This window comes from Pogonomyrmex barbatus, unplaced genomic scaffold, assembly GCF_055798465.1.
Source record: "Pogonomyrmex barbatus isolate J1 unplaced genomic scaffold, ASM5579846v1 scaffold16, whole genome shotgun sequence".
Lineage (NCBI taxonomy): Eukaryota > Metazoa > Arthropoda > Insecta > Hymenoptera > Formicidae > Pogonomyrmex > Pogonomyrmex barbatus.
Window position 1 is genome coordinate 6,121,755 of NW_028297112.1, and position 23,233 is coordinate 6,144,987.

Genomic DNA, 23,233 nt, shown 5'->3' on the forward strand with positions numbered 1-23,233 from the left:
ATATATTGTACATCACGTATAAAATAAATTGATTTTTTTTCAACAATTTGTTGCACCGAGGTCCACGTGTTATGTGTCGTATTCTATATAAATTGAAAACTCAATAGCATTATCATCCATGCGAAAATTTCGCTATATTTTATGCGATGAAAAAATACGTGTTTGACTCGAAGGAGAAGAAAATGAATACAAGATATCTAGTCAAAATTCATTGCGCGGCAATTTTTGCGTAGAGTCAATTTTTGAATCTGCAATAACGATTACCATATCGATAAATTTTGATACGCAATACAATGCACAATCATTTAAAACACTTTCTTCTTCTATATTTTGACGAAAAACATAGAACGAAAAATTATTTATGCGATTGATCTTCGATAATTACAATAGCCGTTATAATATCTAAATGATTTGTGGTAAAATAAAATGTACATTAAAATATAATTGCAAAAAAATATTAAAATAAAAAGAACTTAAATATGTAAAAAATCTGCAAGAATTGTACCAAGTCTTAATTCCATAAATTTCAATTTTTACATTGAGAGAAAGATTTCTTTAGATTTAACAATTCTATTTGTTTGATTTGAATTTATTTAACTTAAACAACGTAATTTTATATTAAACATCATTTTGTTGAATTAAGAGTTTTGTTGTTTCATTATATCATGTATATCATGTTGTTTAATAGAAGAAACACTATTATTTAAAGGAAGTAAAATTTATCTTTGAACTAAATAATACTTTGTTTGGCTAGATTAAATATTATTTCAATGAAAGAAAGAGATTCTTTGATATTGTTGAAACATATGATAAAGAGTATTACTTTTTTCAAACAATTTATTAAATAAATATTTTATTTAAAACAAAGCAATTTATTACTTGAAAAATGAAGCGAATGAATTTGTCGAATCAATAATTAATTTGTTTGGACTAGTTCAAAAAATAAATTTCTTTGAATCTAATAAAATTTATTAAATTCAAAGAAATCATTTTCTCTGTGTACGAAATATTTTCCCACTATTTACTTTCGGAAAACTGTTAAAATCACAATTCTTCGATGTATTACACAGTTCTTTCTCTTTTTTTATTTCAAAATTGGAAAATGTAAATATAGAAACTCAAATCATTTTTTATTTATTTGTGCCTCGAGTTATTTATTTGTAGCATATAACTCGATTTTCGACAAAATGGATTTATAAAATCGCTTTTGTACGCATCTGAGTTATCTAATTACGTGACGCAGTCGACTTATTGTCAAGATTTGTAGAAGTGCGAAGTCGTAAAAGTCGCGACAAACGAAAAATATATCGTTATGGATAAGGAGGGTCCAAAGCCGGGGTAGCTGGGGCATGCACTGCTAATGATTCTCTTATCATCGGCAGGAACTTATTTGTCAGTTGTCGATAGCTGACCCACGACATGCACAACCCGCGTCCTTGATTAATGATAAGCCTGCCGTACGAGTTTTCTAGTGGATCCCAGCATTTCGTTTCGCGCATTTTAACGGTAAGAGAGAGCATTGCACGACGCAGCGAGCGCAAACACGCTGTTATCTGCGATGTAATCGTGAAACGTATCGGCAGATAAGGTGCATGCCTTTCAAAATGGATGCCGGAGTCACGTCCTACACGAATAAATCCTGATTTGTGGCAAACGGTCGATTCGTCGCAATATATATATATATGTCATCATTATGTCTTGATTGGCGCAGCACCTTATTAACGTTTATCTAAGGTTAATATTTCATCATTTCGATCGCTAATAAATTTCGATTTTGATTATACTCGTAAAATTTATTATAAATTATTAGAGGAAAACTCATATCGAGGCACTCGATAAATATAACATACATATGCAAAGTAAAAATTGATATCTCTCAAATGCGTTTGTTTACATCATGTTTACGATAGCGACGCTCAATTACTTAGATAAATGTTTAGTATCTCTTTATTAATATCTTCGTTATCATAATTTGGCACAGATCACGCTGCATTATTCATAATTTTATTCAATGTAATGCATGTTGTAATTATGTATATATAGAACATATCAAGTACGCATTATAAATAATAATTCTATTCTAAGACAAAATTGAATATATTTCTAGATTCTATATTCTACATCAAAAAATAATAATTTCAAATCATACGTGCACGTGTATGATGCGTTGATCTTTTAATATATAATATATAATCATAATTGACGATTGGTAGCGAATGTGCGCTAAATAACTCGTAAATGAATGAAAAAATGTAATTATCAATGATGACATCAAAGAGTACAAACACATGATCGCTTTATAAAAGAATGGCGAGAAAATACGTGCAGGGGAGGAGAATTTTAGCAGCAATATATATCGGATACTGTCTTTAGTTACAAACAAAAACTCTGTCAAGAAAATACAACAAAAATGAAGAGATCAATGATTATCAGAGTGCCTTTCCTTTGGCTAATCCAGCGCGGTCTCCGTATATTTTTGAAAGCCGTCGACAGGATCATCGCAGCTGGCACGAGGATATATAGGACCAGATGGTTCTTCCTCGTCGCCTGGTCTCGACGTTGCCGAGCTTGCGGCACTGCCACTGCCGTGTACGAATGAACCAGTCGAGCGAAGAAGAATGTGCTGAACAGAGAAAAATAGAGAAAAAAAAACAGAGATGAAAGATAGAAAAAGAACGAGAGAAAAAGAAAGGAAAAGGGAGGATAGGGAACAAACGCGAGAAAGAAAGAGAGAAAAGGAGACAGGAATGAAACGGTGGGCTGTTCTCCAAATAGCTCCACCTGCCCTCGAGACACCAACATAGCGCTCATCTCGAGACATCGGCGAGGTTCAAGAGCACCAAATTTTTGACCCGTGCCAAGACAAGTAATGATCGTGACGTGATCGGCAAGACCCGTATGAGCGATTTCACAAGACGTACACCTGGCCCCGGAAGCAAAGCAGCGTTTCGTGAAGAAAATTTTTATCGCGTCGCTCGTTCTGAAAGAGAAGAAGAGAGAAAGAGGGAGAGGGGAAAGAGGGAGAACTCTTTCGCGCGCGGAGATCGTACATGATAAGGTCGCTAAGAGATTCGATGGTATCGTCGTTAATGCGCGAAATTGCGGCACGAAGGGACACGGTCCGTCATGTAAATTGAGCGTATTTTTGCTGACGCGTAATTTACAGTTGCGTAATTTAATAACTCGTGATTACGAGATTTAAAACGTCGATGTATGAGGAAGAAATTGATAACTCACGCGTGCTCAAAGAAACGTTTCAAAAGAAAATTTAATTTGATTATTATTCTTAATGATGATTCGCGTAATTTAATCGTTCCATTTAACTTTGTGTTTTTCATATTGCACCTTCTTGATCTCGATCAATGAATTTATATACAGCAATATTTTGAAACTAAAAGTAAACTGTAATTTAGATTCAAAGAATAAAGTCGATGATTAAAATTAGTTTTCAGCCTATTTCAATTTGTATACTTATTCAAAAACAAAATGATTGCAGTTATTATAGTACGCATCAAAGGAAAGAATGTGTAATTCTCGCATTAATTATTTGCAATCGCAACTTTTGCTTGATCGAATAGAGATTACAACATTACGTTCAAGAATATTTCTGTCTTAAAAGAAAGAAATACATACCATTTTTTTCAATTTTCCTAATCCCTCACATTGTATTTCTACTTCCGTTTATATTGTTTGTATTTCGGTATCCAACAGAGCGATGGAGGGTACACGTTCCAATGTATTGGCATGTTGGGGTACGGGACGCGTTCGAAGCGCCGTCGAGATATTGATTTACAATGCTTACTCCGTTCTACAACGACTACCATAACTATAGAGCCCTTCGTGTGTCTCCCTCTCCCTAAGCCCTGTACTATACCTTTTTTCTCCTCCTTCCTCCTCTCTCTCATATCCTCTCTTGCTCATTTTCTCGTCATGCTCCATCACTCCTATTAATGATTACTATTACCGATAAACTATCTTTTTTCTTTTTGTGTTTTTCTCTTTTTTTTTTCTTTTACATCGAGAGTGATGAGACTCATAAATGACGCATGACGCTCGGACCTTGACTATCTGTCATAGTGGTATGTTTCGAATTCCCGAAATTCGAATTCCCGAAAAAAGCTTTGAGAACAAACATGAGTTTGGGAACTATTATCATTGTTGAAAACTTGATATCGCATATCGAGTCCTTTTCGAAAACAAAAGTGTTTTGTAAGTTATATCGAATTTACTAACTCTTATAAGAATCTAATTTATTTATTAATTTAGTCTTTATTATTGATTAAGGTGATAAAGATGTATGCAATAATGTAAGAGATTTGCAGAATCCACTAAAGTTGTAAGTATAGAATAATAAACATATTGTTGCATTCTATAAATTGTATGTAATTGTAAGCTAATTTCTTTGATTTATACAGCTAATCCATTCGCATAAGAATTAATTTACGTCAATTTACCGAAGCATAGATGATAGTGGAGCAATTATTCGCACTTTAATTTTTCTTTTAATTTGCAAAATTTGATTAATCGTTAGTCTGACAGACACAATTCTACTCAAGAAAATAAAAATAAATCAATAAATCATTATCCTAATGTAAATTTATTCTATATTCTATAATACCAAATTATAATATAAATAAAAGTGAACTAAGACGAAAAATTTGTATGTCAATATCTTATAAATTCCGTTATATTTACGCACAATAGAAAAGAGTAGGATTTATTCAATATCAATATTAAAATATTAAAATAATATTAGTAAAATAAGGTAAAATAATATTGAATCAAAGTAAATTTTTTTCCTTTCTCATGACTTGGTTCTTTTGTCGACAATGTCATTATATTGCTTAAAGTGACAAGAGAATAAATAAAGAGAGGAAGCATCTCAAAGTAGTGACGAAAAGGCGACTTGATGATGTATACAGTAAAGAGGTAGAGTTTCGACAGCGGCGGCCATGATAAATATCTTTGCCTCGACGTCGTCACCGTAATATCTCCGATTCTCTTTCTTTCTGAGCAACCACGATTATCTACGTGGGGGATCCTTGCGTGCGCGGCCGGAAGTTTATTGCCCGATTATTCGGCCAATAACTTATTTTACGCCTCGTCGTAAAACTTGAGCCGCGACGAAAGAGAGCAGACGAATCCTAGTCGCATTCCAGCAACGAATAAATTTCGTAGGTCATTTCTGTCTAATAAACGTCGCGAATTAGTTTCCGTTGTCGCCTATGGACATGATAATTTCTAAATGATCGATCAATAAAAATAATATATTGTATATTTATCTTAAAAAAAAATATATATATAAGAGGACCGTCGTGATGGAACCTTTACTACTTATCACCATGTCTGAGCGCGCGAAATATCAGCTCTGTGATTAGTAAACTTTAATTGCCAATAATTTAAAAACTATTATAGCTTTGACATTTTCGTCTTAGAATGTTCCAAAGAATCTACTCTTAAGAAGAAATGCGTTTTGGGACGGAGATATATACACCTTGTATATATCTGATGTAGTAAATGGGCCAATGAGAATCAGCGCTGTTTACGGTGCGCAATTGACATTCTTTATTACAACTTAAATATATAAAACATACGTTTCGATTTTAGTTTGAGTCATTTTTAGTACATACAAAGACAAAAACAAGATACTGCGTTCATCCGATGTGCTCACCGACGTTAAATTCGCTAACTAGAATTATTATGATCGCACAAACATGTCATTCTTAAAGAAACAAGACAGTCTTTAAGGAGTTGTCAATTATCAGGTAAATACAATTCACATTAAACCGAATAAAGCACGCGTAGGAATGCGACACGGTTCGTACCGAGCAGCACACCACATAGCGCGTTCGCACGCCTTGAGCTCCAGGCAGTAACTGAGCGCAGTGATTCTACAATTCGACAACTTGTCATCAAAACAAAACTAAGGTTATAATTTGCTCAAGATGGAAACGTATGCGTGATGCAAGAATTCAGTATCAGACTGTGAATTCAGATTATTACTCTGTCTCTTAATAAAAAGCATGAGATTAGCCGTTTCTGCAAATTATACAGTCTAATACTTTCACACCATTCCAGTCAAATTCATGATCGTAATCTAATCTGTGTTCGATAATGACTGAATGTGTCTTCGTGTTTCTATGTATATGATTCTGGTGTTCATGCAGTCTCGTTTTTAATTGTCTCATTGTTTGTCCGACATAGCATGCATCACAGCTGCCGCAGCAGATCTTGTACACTACATTCCTTTTGGAATGTGCTGGTAGAGCGCTGGTAGAGGTTCTTATTAACCTTGATCATGCCTCTCAACTTTCTTCATACTAAAGAACGCGGGTTTTGCATTGAAATCATTAGCAACTTTTTTGAGTCTAGTCGCAATTCCTGGAACAAAAGGTAAAGTGAACCATTTTGTTCCCTGTGATTGTACTGTTGTATTTGACATGCTTGGTCTATCTTCCTGCCTAAATAGAGTTTTTCGTCTCGAATAGATATTATCAAAGATAAAATTGAGAAAGAGTAATTATTTATTAACAGAGTCGTGATCACTAAATTCAAGTTTTTTTGATGGTATTTTGGGTAGACAGTAAGAACGCTCTATCGACGAGTCCAGCAATAGTGTCTCTTTTTTGGGTGAGAGAGTGCTGGGAGTGAAAATTGAGGTACCTTCCCGAAAATGTGGGTTTATGAAATCAATTAACAACCTTTAAGATCAAATCGAGAAAATTCAACTCGCTCGCCCCACCTCAACAGTAAATTGTAATCTAGGGTGGTACGAGTTGAATCTTCTAAGAATCAATTCTTCTCATCAATTCTTCTCATCAATCAATTGGGAAGGAATGACCATTGCAATGTCATCAACATATCTATAAAAAAATGATAAACGAGCCTTAACATCCTCGAGCACGCTCTCCTCCAAATCTCTTAATACTAAATCAGCTATGATCGGAAACAATCCAATGGAGAATCCATGGGTGTTTCAAAGATTTGCTTATAAATTACATTGTCAAACGTAAAGAAGGTAGAATTTAGGGCAAACGAGACTGCACCTAAAAATTCATAAGGATTCACCTAGGGATGTCGCAATTCTTCGAGATGTCTCCTCAGCGCCTAGCAATACTGTCAATTGATAGATCGATAGGAACATTGGTGAACAAAAAGATCACATCGAAAGAAACAAGTAGATGATCATCAATCAATTGTATGTTAGAACATTAACTTGTTAGCAAGTTTAAAACTATTTTCTATATGAGTTGAAGGCTTTGGGATACTTTTTGACAGGAGTTTGTTCAAAAAGGATGCCAGATTGTAAAGTGGACTATCAATTGACGAGACAATTATTCAAAGGGAGCATCCATGTTTGTGTATTTTAAGGCCCGTAAGCCTTGGGGAGAATCCCGATAGAGGTGTTTGTACAGAGTGTCAGATATATAGTTAGAGTTCTTCCAAGTTTTGAGAATGTCTTGCAACTCGGCAGTGATAGTCCTCGTAGGATCCTTCGTGATTACGCTATAAGTCTCAGTATTGTGTAACATATCTTTCATCTTTGTAAGGTAACTGTCCTTATCTAACGCAACGGTGCCATGACCTTTATCTGCTCAGATGAATATGATGTCAGGATGGGTGCGTGTAAGTTGTTGTGTGGATTTTAGTAAATGGGATAATCTAGCGTTAATACTGTCTTTTTGGAGAGAGAATGTTGAGAGATTATTGATGATGGGTATTAGCCTGTTCCTCAAGCGTACTTCAAGTGTACTTCAAAAGGAAACTTCTGGATGTTATTTTCAATATTCTTAATGAACTCAATGATAGTTTTTTCCGAGTTGTACAAAGGTAAGGCAAAATTTTCGTCAAGTTGAAGCAAACACTGGATTTCTTGAGGAATATAGGCGGTGGACAGTTAAGAAACCACCTTTCTCTCAAAGCATGAAGAGAAGGTGGGCGGATATCTTTAAGGTGGAAGAGAAGATTCAGAGAGACATAATTTGAGGTACCAGGGATGGATATATTATCGGTGAGAATGAGAAAGAGGTAGAAGAATGCGAGGATGAAGAGGCATAAAAGAAAGCAGCAGGAGAGTGTAAAGATGTAAAAGTTGAAGAGAGAGGGATTAAAAAGTGTGAAGATGCAAAGGAAGTGGGGGGAAGAGAGCAGAAATATTTAACTGATCTAATGTCTCTAACTTGTCGTTCTTCTTGTTTTTTAATTAACCATTCAATTTTCCGGTGCATTTTATCATTTAATTGTGTATAAAAGTGTTAAAGAGACTTATTTTGGATGATGAAAAAAAAAAAAATATATATATATATATATATATATATATATATATATATATATATATATATCTGTATATATCTCTCTTAAGATGCAATAATCTTCTATAAAATGCACAATAAAATATTATGGCTGTGTAGCATTCGTTATTTTACATTCACAAGAATTATTTTTATTAATGCAACAACAAATTAATAGTATTTGTTAGCAAGAGAGAACGAGCAAAAGTTTATAAAATATATAATAAAAAAGGCAGAAATAGCAGAATAATTATAGAAAAATAACATCTCATCAATAATCTGAAATATATAATAATTTGAAATATATTGTACAAAATAAAATCATGAGAGACTTTAGATTTTAATGTTAATAAAAATAATATATAAATCAATGAAATAATTTGATTTTTTACATCTCTTGATTACATCTTTCTTTCAAACGTCATTATTGAATTAAGGATAATAGAAAATGCGAATTTACATTCATAAAAAGTCAAGAAATCAAAATCATCGCGACATGGAATAATCGAGACACAATGGCATATCGTAACGAGGTGTCACCTGTTGAATCGTTTCATTTAATGCATGTTTCTCTAGAGATTATTATGCTTTACAATAAAAAAAAACGATAAAAAAACACAATGGTAAGAAAACTGAAATGAAGAAAAAAAATTAGTTTAATAAAAATGGGAAAACAATTATTTCGTACAAAATTTTGAGACCATCGCAGAGGATGTATAATTTACATATGGTCTCAGAAATAATTATTTATAACCGTATACATTTCAAATAATATATCTCAGAAAGATGAGAAGAAAGTGCATAAAAATTCATTAAATTAATTTTATTCAATTTAAATATCATGAATAAATAGATAATAATATAAAAGAACAGCTATGAAATAAAACATTCTAAGAGAGTTAATATAAGAAATATTCCTAGTGAAGTATAAAAAAAGCAGAAAGTCATCTTTAATCAAGAAAATATTGGGCAAAAATAAATTTCGGTTAATTTTAAAACGGAATAACGGACTAAACGAAAATATTTGTGTATTTTATATTAGGGATACTTTATAATAAAATATTCCTATAATAATATAATTAATATTTCCCGATCGTTTTGAAATTCCTACATGCCCGTAATATATAAAAATATCAAATTGCGCAATAAGATGTACATACATGGTCCAATACATACATGGTTATAAACAATAAGAAATATAGAAAAGATGGAGTACAGTGCTCTACATTACGGCAATTAGTAGTATCATACTGTCCTCAATATCATATAAACATAGAAGACACAGGTAAACAGTAAACGAGATGATACTAATTAAGCAAGGATGAGTTAAAGGCGGAGAAGGTTACGCATTCGTGTGCCAACACGCATATATGCAAGCATGCATGCACGAGCGCGCGTATATCCACGCGCATCCCACCGCTCTTTCTTCCTTCGTCTACCACCCTCGACGTCCCGAGATCCCGCCTTCTCGCAGTCTGACTCTTTCGTCCCAAAGGCACCGCACAATTTATGCTCAATTACATTCTAATTACCGTAATGACATTGACTCAAACGTAGATGATGTCACGGAATTATAGTATAACTCTCGCAGTCCGCTTGGATCGTCTCGATCAAAGAATGAAGATATCAATTAATTCAAGATAATATAATATTTTATAAAAGAAGAGAAAGCGAGCGCGCGAGCACACACACACACACACACACACACACACACACACACACACACACACACAAAAGTAACAGAGCATTATTCCTCCATCCAGTTTATAGTACATATGAAAGGAAGCCACAGTTAGTAATTCAAAATTCTTTGCCAAAAAAATCAAAGCTTCTAGTTTTTAAATTAGCATGTTTTTTGATTTGTCGTTGGAATTCGTTATTCGTGTGAGATTTGTGTGAATAATGTGAATAAACAAAATCGACGAGTATTCATATATAGTATTTTCATATCAGTTCATCATTCGTTATCGATTCGAAGTGGTTTTTGGCAAAATCAAAGGACGTGAATTATGAATTGATTTATATAGATACAGCTACGTTGTACAAATTATGAATTACTCATTGCAAATTGCAAATAATAAGCACGAATTGTGTTGTATAGCTCAACGATAATTGTAATTGGCGCATAGGAAAGAATGTCTTTTAATATATGTTATTCGATCCTTTCAAAATTTAACATGCTCGACATTTAAAAGATATGAAAGTTTTGGAAAAAAAAAAAACTTTCGAATTTCGCGGAAAGTCACATCGAAGCGATGACCGACTAGGGTTATATATTTCTATCTTATCGGCTTTTAATCGGAATTATTGAATATTCATCAATGTTACAGAGCGACGCGCGAAAGTACGCGAATGACGCATGTCGTGCATCCGGTCCCGGAGGAAATGCCGCACCATGAAAACAGCTCCCATGGGTGAGAGGACCGCGACTCGTTATCGAGTCGCGTTATACGCCAAATTAAAGGAGTACAGTGAAACGTTGGGGTCGTGTTCGAAGCCACGCCTCGTGTTCTCCAGTTCTATTACATCTCTCCCTCTCCGGACGCAGACAAAAAAGCTCAACTCGTACTGTGATTTGCCGTCGGAAATAATTTAATTCCGTTAAATATTTCATCTTGCGGCGAATGCGAAACTATCGAACGGCAGAAACATGCATTGTTTTGCATCAAACACAAAAATACGGAAGTATCTGGAATTATTAAAAATTATTAAAAATTTCATTCCTATTGTTAATCTTAATTTTAAAGTTCATAAGTTTATAGATTCTAAAGAGTTGTTTGAATGAAGGTTTGTTTTATCTGAATCTTCCATTTTGCTTTCTATTTTGCATCTGAAAATAGCGATAAACAAATAATTTCCTACTTTAAAATTCAAAAGACAATTTTTCAGCTATCTTCAATAGAATTTTATGATGTTAAATAAAAGTTGTAAATGTTAAATAATATCAAAAGAAGTCAATCTAATTATTCAGAATCAATCGAAAGAAATGTCTTAAAAGTCTTAATTGAAATGAAATATAGAAAAATAATTTCAATTCGATCTTTGTGAGATTTATCGTTATTATTATTATTATTTTTATTTCGATTTCGATTTCTTTCCAACAACAACGAATGAATCCCACATTTTTATTTTTGGTATATCTCACACATATTTCACAGAGACATACAAGTAATATTTTTAATAAATAATGTAATAAATTATAATTTAATTATTATTAAACTATATTTTATAATGTGCTTTTTATAATATTTCATTTTCCTCAAATTAGGAATCTCTTTACACTTCAACGTGGCTTCAATGTACGATAATGCTTTTGGCAGTATATCGCATAGATATATGTATCATATGATGTGATATTCGCGTATTGTCAATTAATTGAAAAATATCTGATCGTCGCGAGAATCGCAATGTAAAACAAGATCCGATACTTGGAAGCGTCACATCGCGCATTCCGATCATCTGTTTAAAGTCGGAATCCCGCTTTCGAACGGTGAGAGCATTCTCGAGTGCGACATACAGACGAGGCACTCACGATAAACACGCTTTTCTTATTAATCATGTTCCGTACATTCCAGCTCCGTGATTACATAATTGTGCACCCACGAAGCAAGTTGATGATACACCGCCCAACACGTTCTGCCTTCTCATTAGCTGTCTGTTATTTCATATATGTAACTTTTCAAGTGTGAAAAGAGATATTGCGGGTCTGATCTCTTATCGGCAAAGTGTAATTACGATAATCGATGTAACATTACGCGTTTTAATTGTTAAAACTTTCACAAAGTTCATTAAGATCTCGGAGAATGTTTTTGACAGGCACATCGAAATCCAACACTGTTTCCGAAAACCGAACACGAAAAGATCTTGGAAATAAAATCTTACAAAAAGACCATCCGTTGCTGTTCTGACGGTAGCTGCAATCAAACCAACTTTTCATCGAAATTCTTCAACTTTTTTGATCGCATTATTTCACTAACGCTTCCTATTTTGATTGTATTAACACGCAAGCGCGTATTCACATAGATACGAGTCGACTGACGATAACAATCATAAATTAATCACGCATCACAATCATTTCGCAAGATTTTAATCCGACGATGTTTTCTGACATACATTTCACTTGTAACAAATAAGATACAATTAAAAATATATAAATGATTTTACGTGCTAAACGCGACGTCCGTAATCTAACTTATACCCTTTTTGTTCACTAAGAAAATATATATATATATATATATAAGAAAAAAAAAAAATATATATATATATATATGTTCTTCTTTTTTATATATATATTCTTTTTTCTCTTGCTGCAGAATATATTTATCGCTTCATCGTTAAAATTGTTTGCGTCTGACGAGATACGAAATCTTAATTTCCATCAGACACTCATTTTATCTCTCTCTCCTGAAACGAAATTTGAATAAAGACTAAAAATACTTGATCTATTGTGATATGTTTACATTTGCAAAAAAAGCACATTTTGAAGCTCTTGGCCTTGACATAATCTACATCTTGGCCATAAAGCTATTGTAATATCAAGATAAGAAAAAAAATACAAATTTTTTTTGCAATACATGTCAAAATAAATTAGTTTCTTAAAATAAATTAGTCGCAACACTTTAGAATTAAACGAAAATATTCTATATGCACTTTTATTATTTTTCATATCTTATTCTGATATTTTATTACGTTTTATCATTATTCGAATTAAAGTCGGCACTCGATCGAGAACCATTCTTTATGCCTTTAGTCATATTAATTGGACACCGCAGTTAAGCACAGTAGCGCGCTTATTTAGTTCCCGACTAATGGCTAATGGATAAAAGCAGACGAGTTATGCTAATAAGCGTGTGCGGGCGCAGCAAAGCGCATGCTCTCATGAATATTCACGCTGCTATCTGATTACGTCACTGATTACCGGCATTCGAAAGTGTTTGCACGCCCAAGTGTACTGCTGTATCGCACTGTGATACTTCGATGATCCTGCCAACATATCGCTGTAGTACGTCGTATAAAAATTGATCAAATCGATAATCGAAATTTTGATTCTTACAAAGTTATCGGAACAAACTCATTACTTGCTATTGTTTTATGTTCTTATTATATTTATTCTTATTAATTTCTGATTTCTTTTCGATTGTTTATAATAGTACACACAGTTTAATAGCTATTTAATATGACAGAGAAAATAACAAATATATTTCTGAAGAAACTTGAATGTAAGAAAATTCGAATCCGTATTAGCATTAATTGATTAAAAACAATTTTATTTATTTAGAACTGCAAACATAATAACTTAATTTTAGTACTCAATTTTGGGAATAAGAGACATGAATGAAAATTTAAAAACGGACAAAATTTTTACAATAAAGGCATAACTAGATACAAGAAGTAGTGATATTTCACACGTTAATTAAATGCAAAGGCAATAAAGATATGACCGTCGGCAAAAGGATAAATTGCGGTGTCGGCTGGATTTCACATTGAACATGTACGGACGTAATTCATGTTTAACTAGCTACACAGAGAAAAGATTTCTTTGGATTTAATAAATTTTATTAGATTCAAAGAAATTTATTTTTTGAAATAGTCCAAACAAATATTAATCAATTATTAATTCAACAAATTCGATCGCTTGATTTTTCAAATAATAAATTATTTTATTTTAAATAAAATATTTATTTAATAAATTGTTTGAAAAAAGTAACGCTCTTTATCATATGTTTCAACAATATCAAAGAATCTCTTGCTTTCACTAAAATAATATTTAATCTAGCCAAACAAAATATTATTTAGTTCAAAGATAAATTTTACTTTCTTTAAATAATAGTGTTTCTTCTATTAAACAACATGATATTACATGATGATTATACATTAATGAAACAACAAAACTCTTATTTAATTCAACAAAATGATGTTTAATATAAAATTATGTTGTTTAAATTAAATAAATTCAAATCAAACAAATAGAATTGCTAAAGCTAAAGAAATCTTTTTCTCAGTATATTAACGTTACGACGTCTAATAAACGTGCACTTTACTTGCGATAACAATAAAAGCAAACGTTACTATGAATACGATTTTCTTAATTGCCATTTGCATTCTAGCGCAGTCTATCGCAACACTAAATATCACGTCATATCTGATAAGTACTGTTTGTTTACCTATTGCAGCAGTAAAAAGAAATTAATAAAAGATACTATTAAATAGCGTGATTATGACTATATTTTTCACACACATTATCTGGTTGTCTTATGAATATATAATTCGTGAAACGAGATATATAATATTGACATGTACGTGTGTGCGTGTCGATCGTTCCAATGAATTTGACTTTGCCTTGTTTAAATAACGTTTGTAATCTTTTCTTTATTATCTATATACTGTTTCGAATAAGCGTATCTAAAAATCATTAAATTATGCGCTTATTCTAAAAGTTATTTTTTCTTATTTTAAAAGTTATCATTTCCTCTCAGAGAGAAACAAATTTATATACAACATATCTCGATAGAAATAAATCAGAATGAAGCAAATAACTGGTAGCATTAGCTAGCAGCAATTAATTATGTAATCTAATTATGACTGTATTTATTTGATTTCGTTTCCGTTATTATTTTCGCTGTCGTAGTACGTGAGTTTAGTCAGCCAATGCATCGTGAAAACGATAGTGCTTTTACAGCACGTGTCAGGAACGTTACGCGCATAATTAACTTTCGCGTAGCCGTGATTAAACTGTGGTCACGAGAGAGGCGGAGGGGGAAACGAAAAGGGAAGTGAGAGTAAATAATTGTCTCTCTCCCCGGTAGCAGGGCGTTAAAATAGAAAATCCGATTGGCCGTGGCGAAAGAGAGCGGAACAAAAGCCTCATGCAGAATTCAGTGTCGGCCGCTCCTCTATAATCGGAGCGAGGTATCGACCGGTTAGCCGACCAGGCCAGGCCAGGCCGGGCAGGCCAAGCGGGCAGGCAGGCAGGCAGACAGACAAGCAGGCAAGCAGGCAAGCAGGCAAGCAGACAGGCAGATACACCTGCTCGATGTACGAGGCTTTCCCTTAGCGCTAACGCTATTGTGTCGGCACGGCCTCTCGCCTCGGGTATTTCACCCAGGCTTCCTCGTTAATCTCGCTTACCACGACGCGTCGCCATCTTTACGCCGGCGGCTCGGTCGAGAGATCACGGTCGATACGAACGGTCAAATCCGCGAATAATGCGCCATTAGGACGGCTACTTCGCGTATAATTGGAAGGCGGGTTATCGAAAAAAATTAGTAGATCGATACACGATTTCGTAACACGCGTGATTTGTGTAAACGGCTGACCTGAAAACCATTGGCATTGCTCGCGTACGATGCCAAAATCACTGGCGCGATTCTCATTTTAGGTTTCAGATTTTATCGAGTTAATTGCCCGAGTTAGAAAATTAAGCTACAAGTGGGCATTTATAAAAAATTATAATTTTCAGACTGATAAACGAGAAATAAACCTAAACTTTTATTCCATTTTTTTAAGATATCTCAGTTTTAAGATATTTGAAGATTTTAGAAGATAGCTTTAATTTATACGGGAATTAAGTTTTCACTGTGTGTTTAAAATAAGCAATAAACAAATAATTCTTATATTGAAATTCAAGAGCAAAGTTTTCGTTTAATTTCAAATAAAATTTTCTGACTACATAATAGAAGTTGTAAATTAAGTAATCAAATAATGTTGACCGGATTATCAAAAGTATCAAGATAAATGTAAAGAAAAGATAAAGAAAAATCTAATCAAAACCGAAAAAGATTCGATGCAGATAACAAATTTTAACGCTTTTAAATTTCTATGTGTTTTTTTATTGACAATACATAATATTATTCAGTTCCCTTCGAGGATTTAACAAATAGTTAAATAATTAAAAAATGTATAACATAAGTCTAAAGATTCATACAAGATAGCCACATAAGAAAGATATTTTAATATTTGACTAATCTAGTGGCCGAGAATGATTTAATCATGGCCGAGAATTTGTCATACAATACTGAATCGTTACTGTAAAAATTCAATTACTTATCTCTATACAATATATAGCAACGAACCATAGCAAGATCAATCGCAGACCAATTATAATCACACTACATAAAAAATTTATGATGTTGGGCCATGTCTAGTGAATAATTGTACACTGATTAATAATCATAATAAAAAAATAATCATTGTCTTTTAGTACAAACACAAAATATTTCTTTAAATTTATTTTTTACTTTTTCTCCAAAAATATATAATCTATAATCTATTGTTTCTAATCAATTTAATTAATAATATAAAATGGATTATTAATATAAAATATAATTAATATAAAATGGATCATTATTTTTTACAATAACAAAAATATTTAGATCATTTTTGCTCATTTTACATTGCTGTCCTTGATTTCTTAATATCTGTCATCATTCTTGAGTCTAAACTATCATTCAAATTCTGTTAATGTTAAGCTAATATTAATCATTAATAATAAGGCATAGAAAATCTGGCAATCAATAATAGCCCAATAGCTCTCTGCCAATTTTAAAATTTTATATAAGAACGGAAAATACTTTTGATTTTGGATGTCTATAAACTTTTTTTGTCACTTGGAATTTTTTGGTTACGTGATGATAATTAAATAATTAAGATTCTATTGCGTTCTGCCTAGAAAGAGAATAACAAACTTAAATGCATATATATCAATGAAAGTTTCGCGATAAATGAAAATCAGAAGTGCCAATTGCAAGAGTAAGATTTTGTCGACTCGATATCGCACGCGCCAATCGTATTATTTTCGCGCACAAAAGTACTTTATTATTCTCGGCATCCCGCGGCATTGCGCGCGAGTGAAACGTGGCGTTCTCAAATTAGAAAAGAACGTTTTTTGCCCGCGTCGCCACAGCCGACTAAGCGGGGAAACGGGCTGAGACCGCACCTGGAGACGTTCCAAGAGATACGCTCGCTCTCGCGGGTAACGATGTGGTGCGTAACATTGTTGAGACGCATATTTTCGAACGTGGTACGAACGTGGGTGTCGCCGTCGCGCGTGGGCCGCCATTTTTTCGGGACTCGCTCGCGCGGCCCCTCTTACGTACACATCCCATTCCACACATTCGAATCTTTCTCCTCTATACACGGAAAGAACACTTTTGCTGGCAAATCTAAAAATTTGACCAGATACAGATCTGAAAATAATTTTGTTGGCCCATCAAAATTATTTAGAAAGAACACTTAAATATGATGATATTTACTGCAAATATGTTTGATCTTCTAACAATTAATTTGAACATCGTATATAATAATGTTGAAGGTCCAACAAAATCGTTTTCAGATCTGTATTTAGCCAAATTTTTAGACAACTTTTTGCCAGCAAAAGTGTTCTTTCCGTGTACGCACAATGTTTCAGATTGAAAATTCATTTATTTTCACGTATCCGGTAAATTTATCTTTCTTTCTTACTTCACGATTAAATTTCTTGGCATGAAATTTTCGTGCACAACCAATCGGGAACCGAGAGATTCCATTATGTAATTAAATTCACAATATTTAATCTGCAAAGATCATGGATATTTAATGAGTTAAATGTCGTATGAAATTTCCGCTGAGAAAACGTTAGCTTGAAATTCATCGAAGCGTCTGTTCTGAAAATACTCTCAGAGATCATTAACGCGTTATGCACAATGAAAAATGAGAAAGAAAAGCATCGATTTTCGTTCCGCATTTTTCTCCAAAGTTTAAAATAAAACTTTTTGGGGAATTTTGCGAAATTAAATCGAAGCAGACAAGTCGAATATAAATATTGCAGCTGTTTTTATTCTCGCGCAATTATGTAACTCTATAAAATTGACGTTACTTAAATATCAAAGTTGGACAAAGGCAGTAAAGAGAGGCGTAAAAAGAAGTCTCGAGATTCGAGCGGACAAGAGCGCGAGAGCGGAAGTTGTGAATGTGGGGCGGTGATGGGCCACTTCCGGTGGTCCCCATGGTGTACAGCTCGTGAACCAAGTCAGTCGGACTGTGACTGTCTGTCGGCGAAACCGCAGACAGCCCGTCTGTCTCATCATTCCATTAAGCGATACGATACTTGGCTGTATGCTGTTGCTGGTGGAGGAAGTCCATATCTTAACGGCGAAATAGCTTTGGAAACTTGGCTTTACAATGGTGTCACACGAAGCGTCACTTGTGGGCGCTAATTAAAACGGCAATTCGATACTTGCTCGATTACCTACTAGAATACTCCATTTTCCGTATTTACATAACAGAACGTTGCACAAAAATTTAAAAAAAAAAAAAGAATTAAGAAGTAAGATGACACGCGCGCATTATATATAGTCCCCTTCTGCTTCACACTTGATTCTTAGATATCAAAACATATGATCGAACGTAATAAACCAAATTTATATAGAGGACAAGGTGATATTATGACTCCCTATTTACATTTTGTATAATAATCAATTTTAAATTAAAAACTTAACGACTATTTTCAAAGTCAAAGTATTGTTTAATCAATTCTCTAGAGAGACTCAAAGTAAAAAAATATTTATTATTTGGATTTGGGATATCATATATTACACACAAATATATATAGATTTGAATGTTTGTTATTTAACAATTCGGCTGAACATATTTCGAATTATGCAAAGTTAAACAACATACATCGATAACATCCATTTTGATAATATAATCCTCTAAGCATGTTAATAATATGACTTCTTTTTCGAGATTTTCATAAATAAATCTATATATATTTGTGTGATAATATATGATATCCCAAAGTTAAATTTAAGAAAAATGAGAAAGTATAATTAATACTAAAATGTATTTTGAAAGTCTCAAAATGCTCAAAAATAAAAATATGCATTATAATAAATGATGGCTATTGTATATTGGTATATTAACATCATTATATAAAGGCGAATTATTAAGTAAATAATTCATCACTTAATAAAGTAAAGATATTAAGAGTCACAATATTTACAATGGCCACGATACTATCTTCCTCTATCGGCGAAAGAAACAATGCGTGGGATGCGAAATAAAATTGCGGGAAAAGAAGCGCAAGAGGAAATGACAGAAATCGCGGATTTACAAGGCTGGAAAGAGCGCGCGGCTCGTGCACGAGAAGGTCACGTGAGCGAGTCAGGTCACTTAACTCTCTCGTTCATTCGCGTGCACTTCGTTTCGGCTTTCCGGTATGCATACGCGCGTGTCCATCCGTCAGTCCGTGCGTTCGTGTTCGCATTCGTCACGCGTTCGTACGCGGACGCATCGCAGGCTCTAACCATGAGAAGAAGGCCGAGCAAGAAAGAAGATAAAAAAAGAGAGAAAATTGTGCGCGCAAGGCCATGAGCGAGAAAAAGAATGAAAAGAGAAGAGGAGAGAGAAAGAGAGGGGGAGAGAGAGAGAGAGAGAGAGAGAGAGAGGACGAGTGAGAAGAGAGAAAAGAACATCGAAGAAAACATAAATGAGCGAACGAAAATGAGCGCAGTAGCTAGAAAAAGAAAAACAGGTTACGGGAATCTCCCCGGCATCACGTTTATAAAAGTTAAGCTAATTATAAGCGTTTCTCTCGTCTTATGTTCTTTTTATTTATCCGACTTTTCTTTCACCCTCTTCTCTTTGTTTCTCTCATAGCTTCTTGATAGTCGTGGCCGAGAGAGAGAGAGAGAGAGAGAGAGAGAGAGAGAGAGAGAGAGGGAGGGAGGGAGGGAGGGGGAAATGAGAAAGAGAAAGAGAGGGAAAGACGATCGTCGGGTGCCACTCATAGAAGCGTAACAATGGCTTTCCATGCCGGCTCAACCAACCAGACGACTGACTAACGATTATGACGAATCATTCCCGTAGGATTAGTGGGATCGGTTTGCTCTCCGATCTACTTCCGAGATTAGTTTAACTCATTAATGAGTTTCCTGTTTTGTGAAAATCGCGAATAATTTCAGCTTACTCACTGAAGATCTTGTTATTAAATGCATCTTCGTTAGATCTTTCAATTCTAATTTCGATCGGATATCAAATTATTCTGGACTTACAATTGGCCTTATCGAGTTTGTAATTTTATTTTCATTTACAACAGATACAGAATTTCAATACATTTTAGTACAAGAAATTTTTAGAAATAAAGTAAATCACGATTTAATAATTATTAAAAATAAATGAATGCACTACTGATATTTCGTATATTATACGTTGCAAAAAAATCGCAAAAGGTAATTGTAATAATCATATCTCATGATACAATCGTTAGAGTTATGTTTATATGAATCAATTTTTTCTTAAATGTACAGTAGTATCGAATGTATGAGGACGTATAAAGAAACAGGTACTCCTAAAAACAATCCTCTATCTCAACTTCAGTTTCCCACGACAGGTGATTATGCCTGAAATTTCCGCTCGAGAAAGATTTCTTCTTATCATCATTATCATAATAATTCTTTTCATCAGGTTGATCGATGCGCCTATTAAACATTTTTTCCTGTCTGACTCTCGCTATTCGGACAGCCTTGAGAATAATAAAATATCTCATAGAAACTATTTAATAAGAACGTATTATATTAAAATAATATAACTAACTTAATCACGCAGTCGTATGCAAGTCCGTTATTTTCTTGTAGGCATTCGCATATAATTAAGAATCTCATGTGTTTCACGCTATCAATGAATAAATAAATATAATATGAATGCGAAATAAAAATAGAGTCTTCGGATTCGTATGCAATCATGAAGAGAATATAGATATCATTACATTATTTGATGCTGATATGCGCATGTCAGTTGAAGCATCAATGATCAAATCATTGTCTATCAATTGAAACATCGATTGACAATAAATAATTGCATATTAGTTAATTAACTATGCAGTTTATATATGCAGTTTTTCCCAATTTCATTTATTATAATGTATCGAGAATATTTAAACACCATCCGAGTTGAAATTTTACTTTTATTTTTGACTTTAATTTGGAGAATTGCGAGATTTAGAGATTTAGTCTGACTTTTCAGAAAATTGCGATAGAATCATTTTATATATTCATTTTACTTATTCATTTTTATGAGAGACTTAAGAGACTTCTATTTTAAAATCAACGGTATGAAGAGTTTTCTATTTTGAAGTTCAAAAGAAGAGTTTTCTCAATTATCTTCAATAAAATTTTGTGATTCTAAATAGGAGCTGTAGATTTTAAATAATATCAAAAGAGCTCGATTTGATTGTTTAAAGTATCAAAGCAAATGTAAGAATTCTAATTCTAATTCTTGACATGTAAAGTAAGAGATAAAATTTGACTAGAGATACATATTAAAAGATTTCAAATCGAAATATCATTGTGAAACATTCTTGGACATCAATATTTATTCAAAAATTAGAATAAAATAATAGTTCGGAATATTCTGATGATGTGTACATTCAATCTTAGCTGTTTTCGCACATCTTACTTATAAAAAGGTACGAAATGCGGGATGAAACTTGTGCATATCGAAAAGAAATATGATCGAAAAGTTTATATATTATGATTAAGATAATGTTATTTTCATAGATCGTTCGTAAATTTTATCGCGCGAGACAATAGATAATTGACGTTTTCAAGAATTTCAAGCAAAGGGTTTTTTCGAAAAACAAATACAAATCTTGTTTCAAAAAATTCCTTCGAAATATTTTCTTAATTTTCTAAATCGAGGAAATAATCAACGATTTTAAATCGAAACAGTAAAAATATATTTCACATATAACAAAGTCATAAAAATTAAATTTTCTATAAAATAAAATATTCTATAAAATGAAAATAAAATATTTCATCTTTGTACATAACAAAAAAAAATAATTTTAATCTCATAATTTAAAATTTGTTGTTCAAAAATTTTCCTTAATAGAAAATCGATTTGAGAAAAGAAGATTATGAAATTATTAGGTTCAGCTAATAGAACATGAAACCTCTTCGAACTCGTCGAAGACAAGATCAGTGTGTCGATGAAAGTATTTCGCACGCAAACACAATTCTCCGTAGCGCGCTAAAACGCTGGCTAAAAATAAAAGTACAAAGTTCGGATCTTGGCGCGGATCTTTAACAACTCGACTGATTTTCTTTCGGTCGTTTGTAGATCTCGCATATCTAATGAGCCAGCGATCATCACACACACACACACACACACACACACACACGCGCGCGCGCGCGCGCGCGCGCGCGCGCGCGCGAAATTAGTCGCGCATACGAGTCTCTCTCTCACAATCTCCTCTCGCTTAGATATCCGTGCTACGAGCCTCCGGCGTTGGGCTCCGTCGCCGCTCTGCACGTCGGTGTTCAACCCGTGAATCCTGCAACAAACGGAGCTCATCGCATCGCATCGCGTCACACGCGGTGAAAGCGAGGAAGACGGTCGGGCAAAGAAGACGGAAACAAGAGTTTCTTTATTGTGGCTGATGAAATGCTGGTCGAAGAGAGAGAGGGGGAGGAGGGAGGAGGGAGGGAGGAAGAGAAAGAGGAAGAAAAAGGAGGAAGGACAGCAAACATATTTGTTTATGAAAAAATATAACATAAAAATAATAGCTACGAAAAGCGTAGTGATGACATTTGCGAAAAAAAGCACATGTGATTTAAGAAATAGAAGCACATATGATTTAAGAAATAGAAGGAAAAAAATATATATATAATATTTGATATTTTTATTCGAGCAATTTTTGAGTAAGACTTTTCGCAAAGCGAAAATCGCAGCGAAGAATGCGAGAGAGAGAATGAGAATGAGAGGGAAAAATAGATGCAGTTTATTAATAGGTTGTTGATGACACAAATAGCTACATGCATAATAAGAATATACATAAATAGCTCATGTGTCTCGTGCGGTAGCAAATTGATCGATGATTTTATTATGCAATAAACTAATTACTTCACATTACTATCGTATAAAAAAATAACATAGATTATTTCTGCCGACAAAGCTCGATAGCTGAC

At 33.5% G+C, this 23,233-nt stretch overlaps 2 protein-coding genes across 4 annotated transcripts in view; one reads left to right on the plus strand and one right to left on the minus strand.

Annotated features, from left to right (window-relative positions):
* LOC105429402 (uncharacterized) overlaps positions 1–12,522 on the plus strand; it is a 92,320-nt gene extending 79,798 nt beyond the window's left edge. For 2 of the 3 annotated variants that reach the window (XM_089074084.1, XM_089074085.1), the window contains exon 3: positions 10,622–12,522. In XM_089074084.1, coding sequence (XP_088930210.1) covers positions 10,622–10,709 — 88 coding nt within the window. In that variant the 3' untranslated portion in view covers positions 10,710–12,522. The remainder of the gene's footprint in view (positions 1–10,621) is intronic. The other variant, XR_016138651.1, reaches the window with a different exon arrangement.
* The window catches only part of LOC105429404 (RAS oncogene family member Rab26), a 176,215-nt gene that overhangs the window by 130,860 nt on the left and 22,122 nt on the right, over positions 1–23,233 (minus strand). The gene's annotated exons all lie outside the window — the stretch shown is intronic.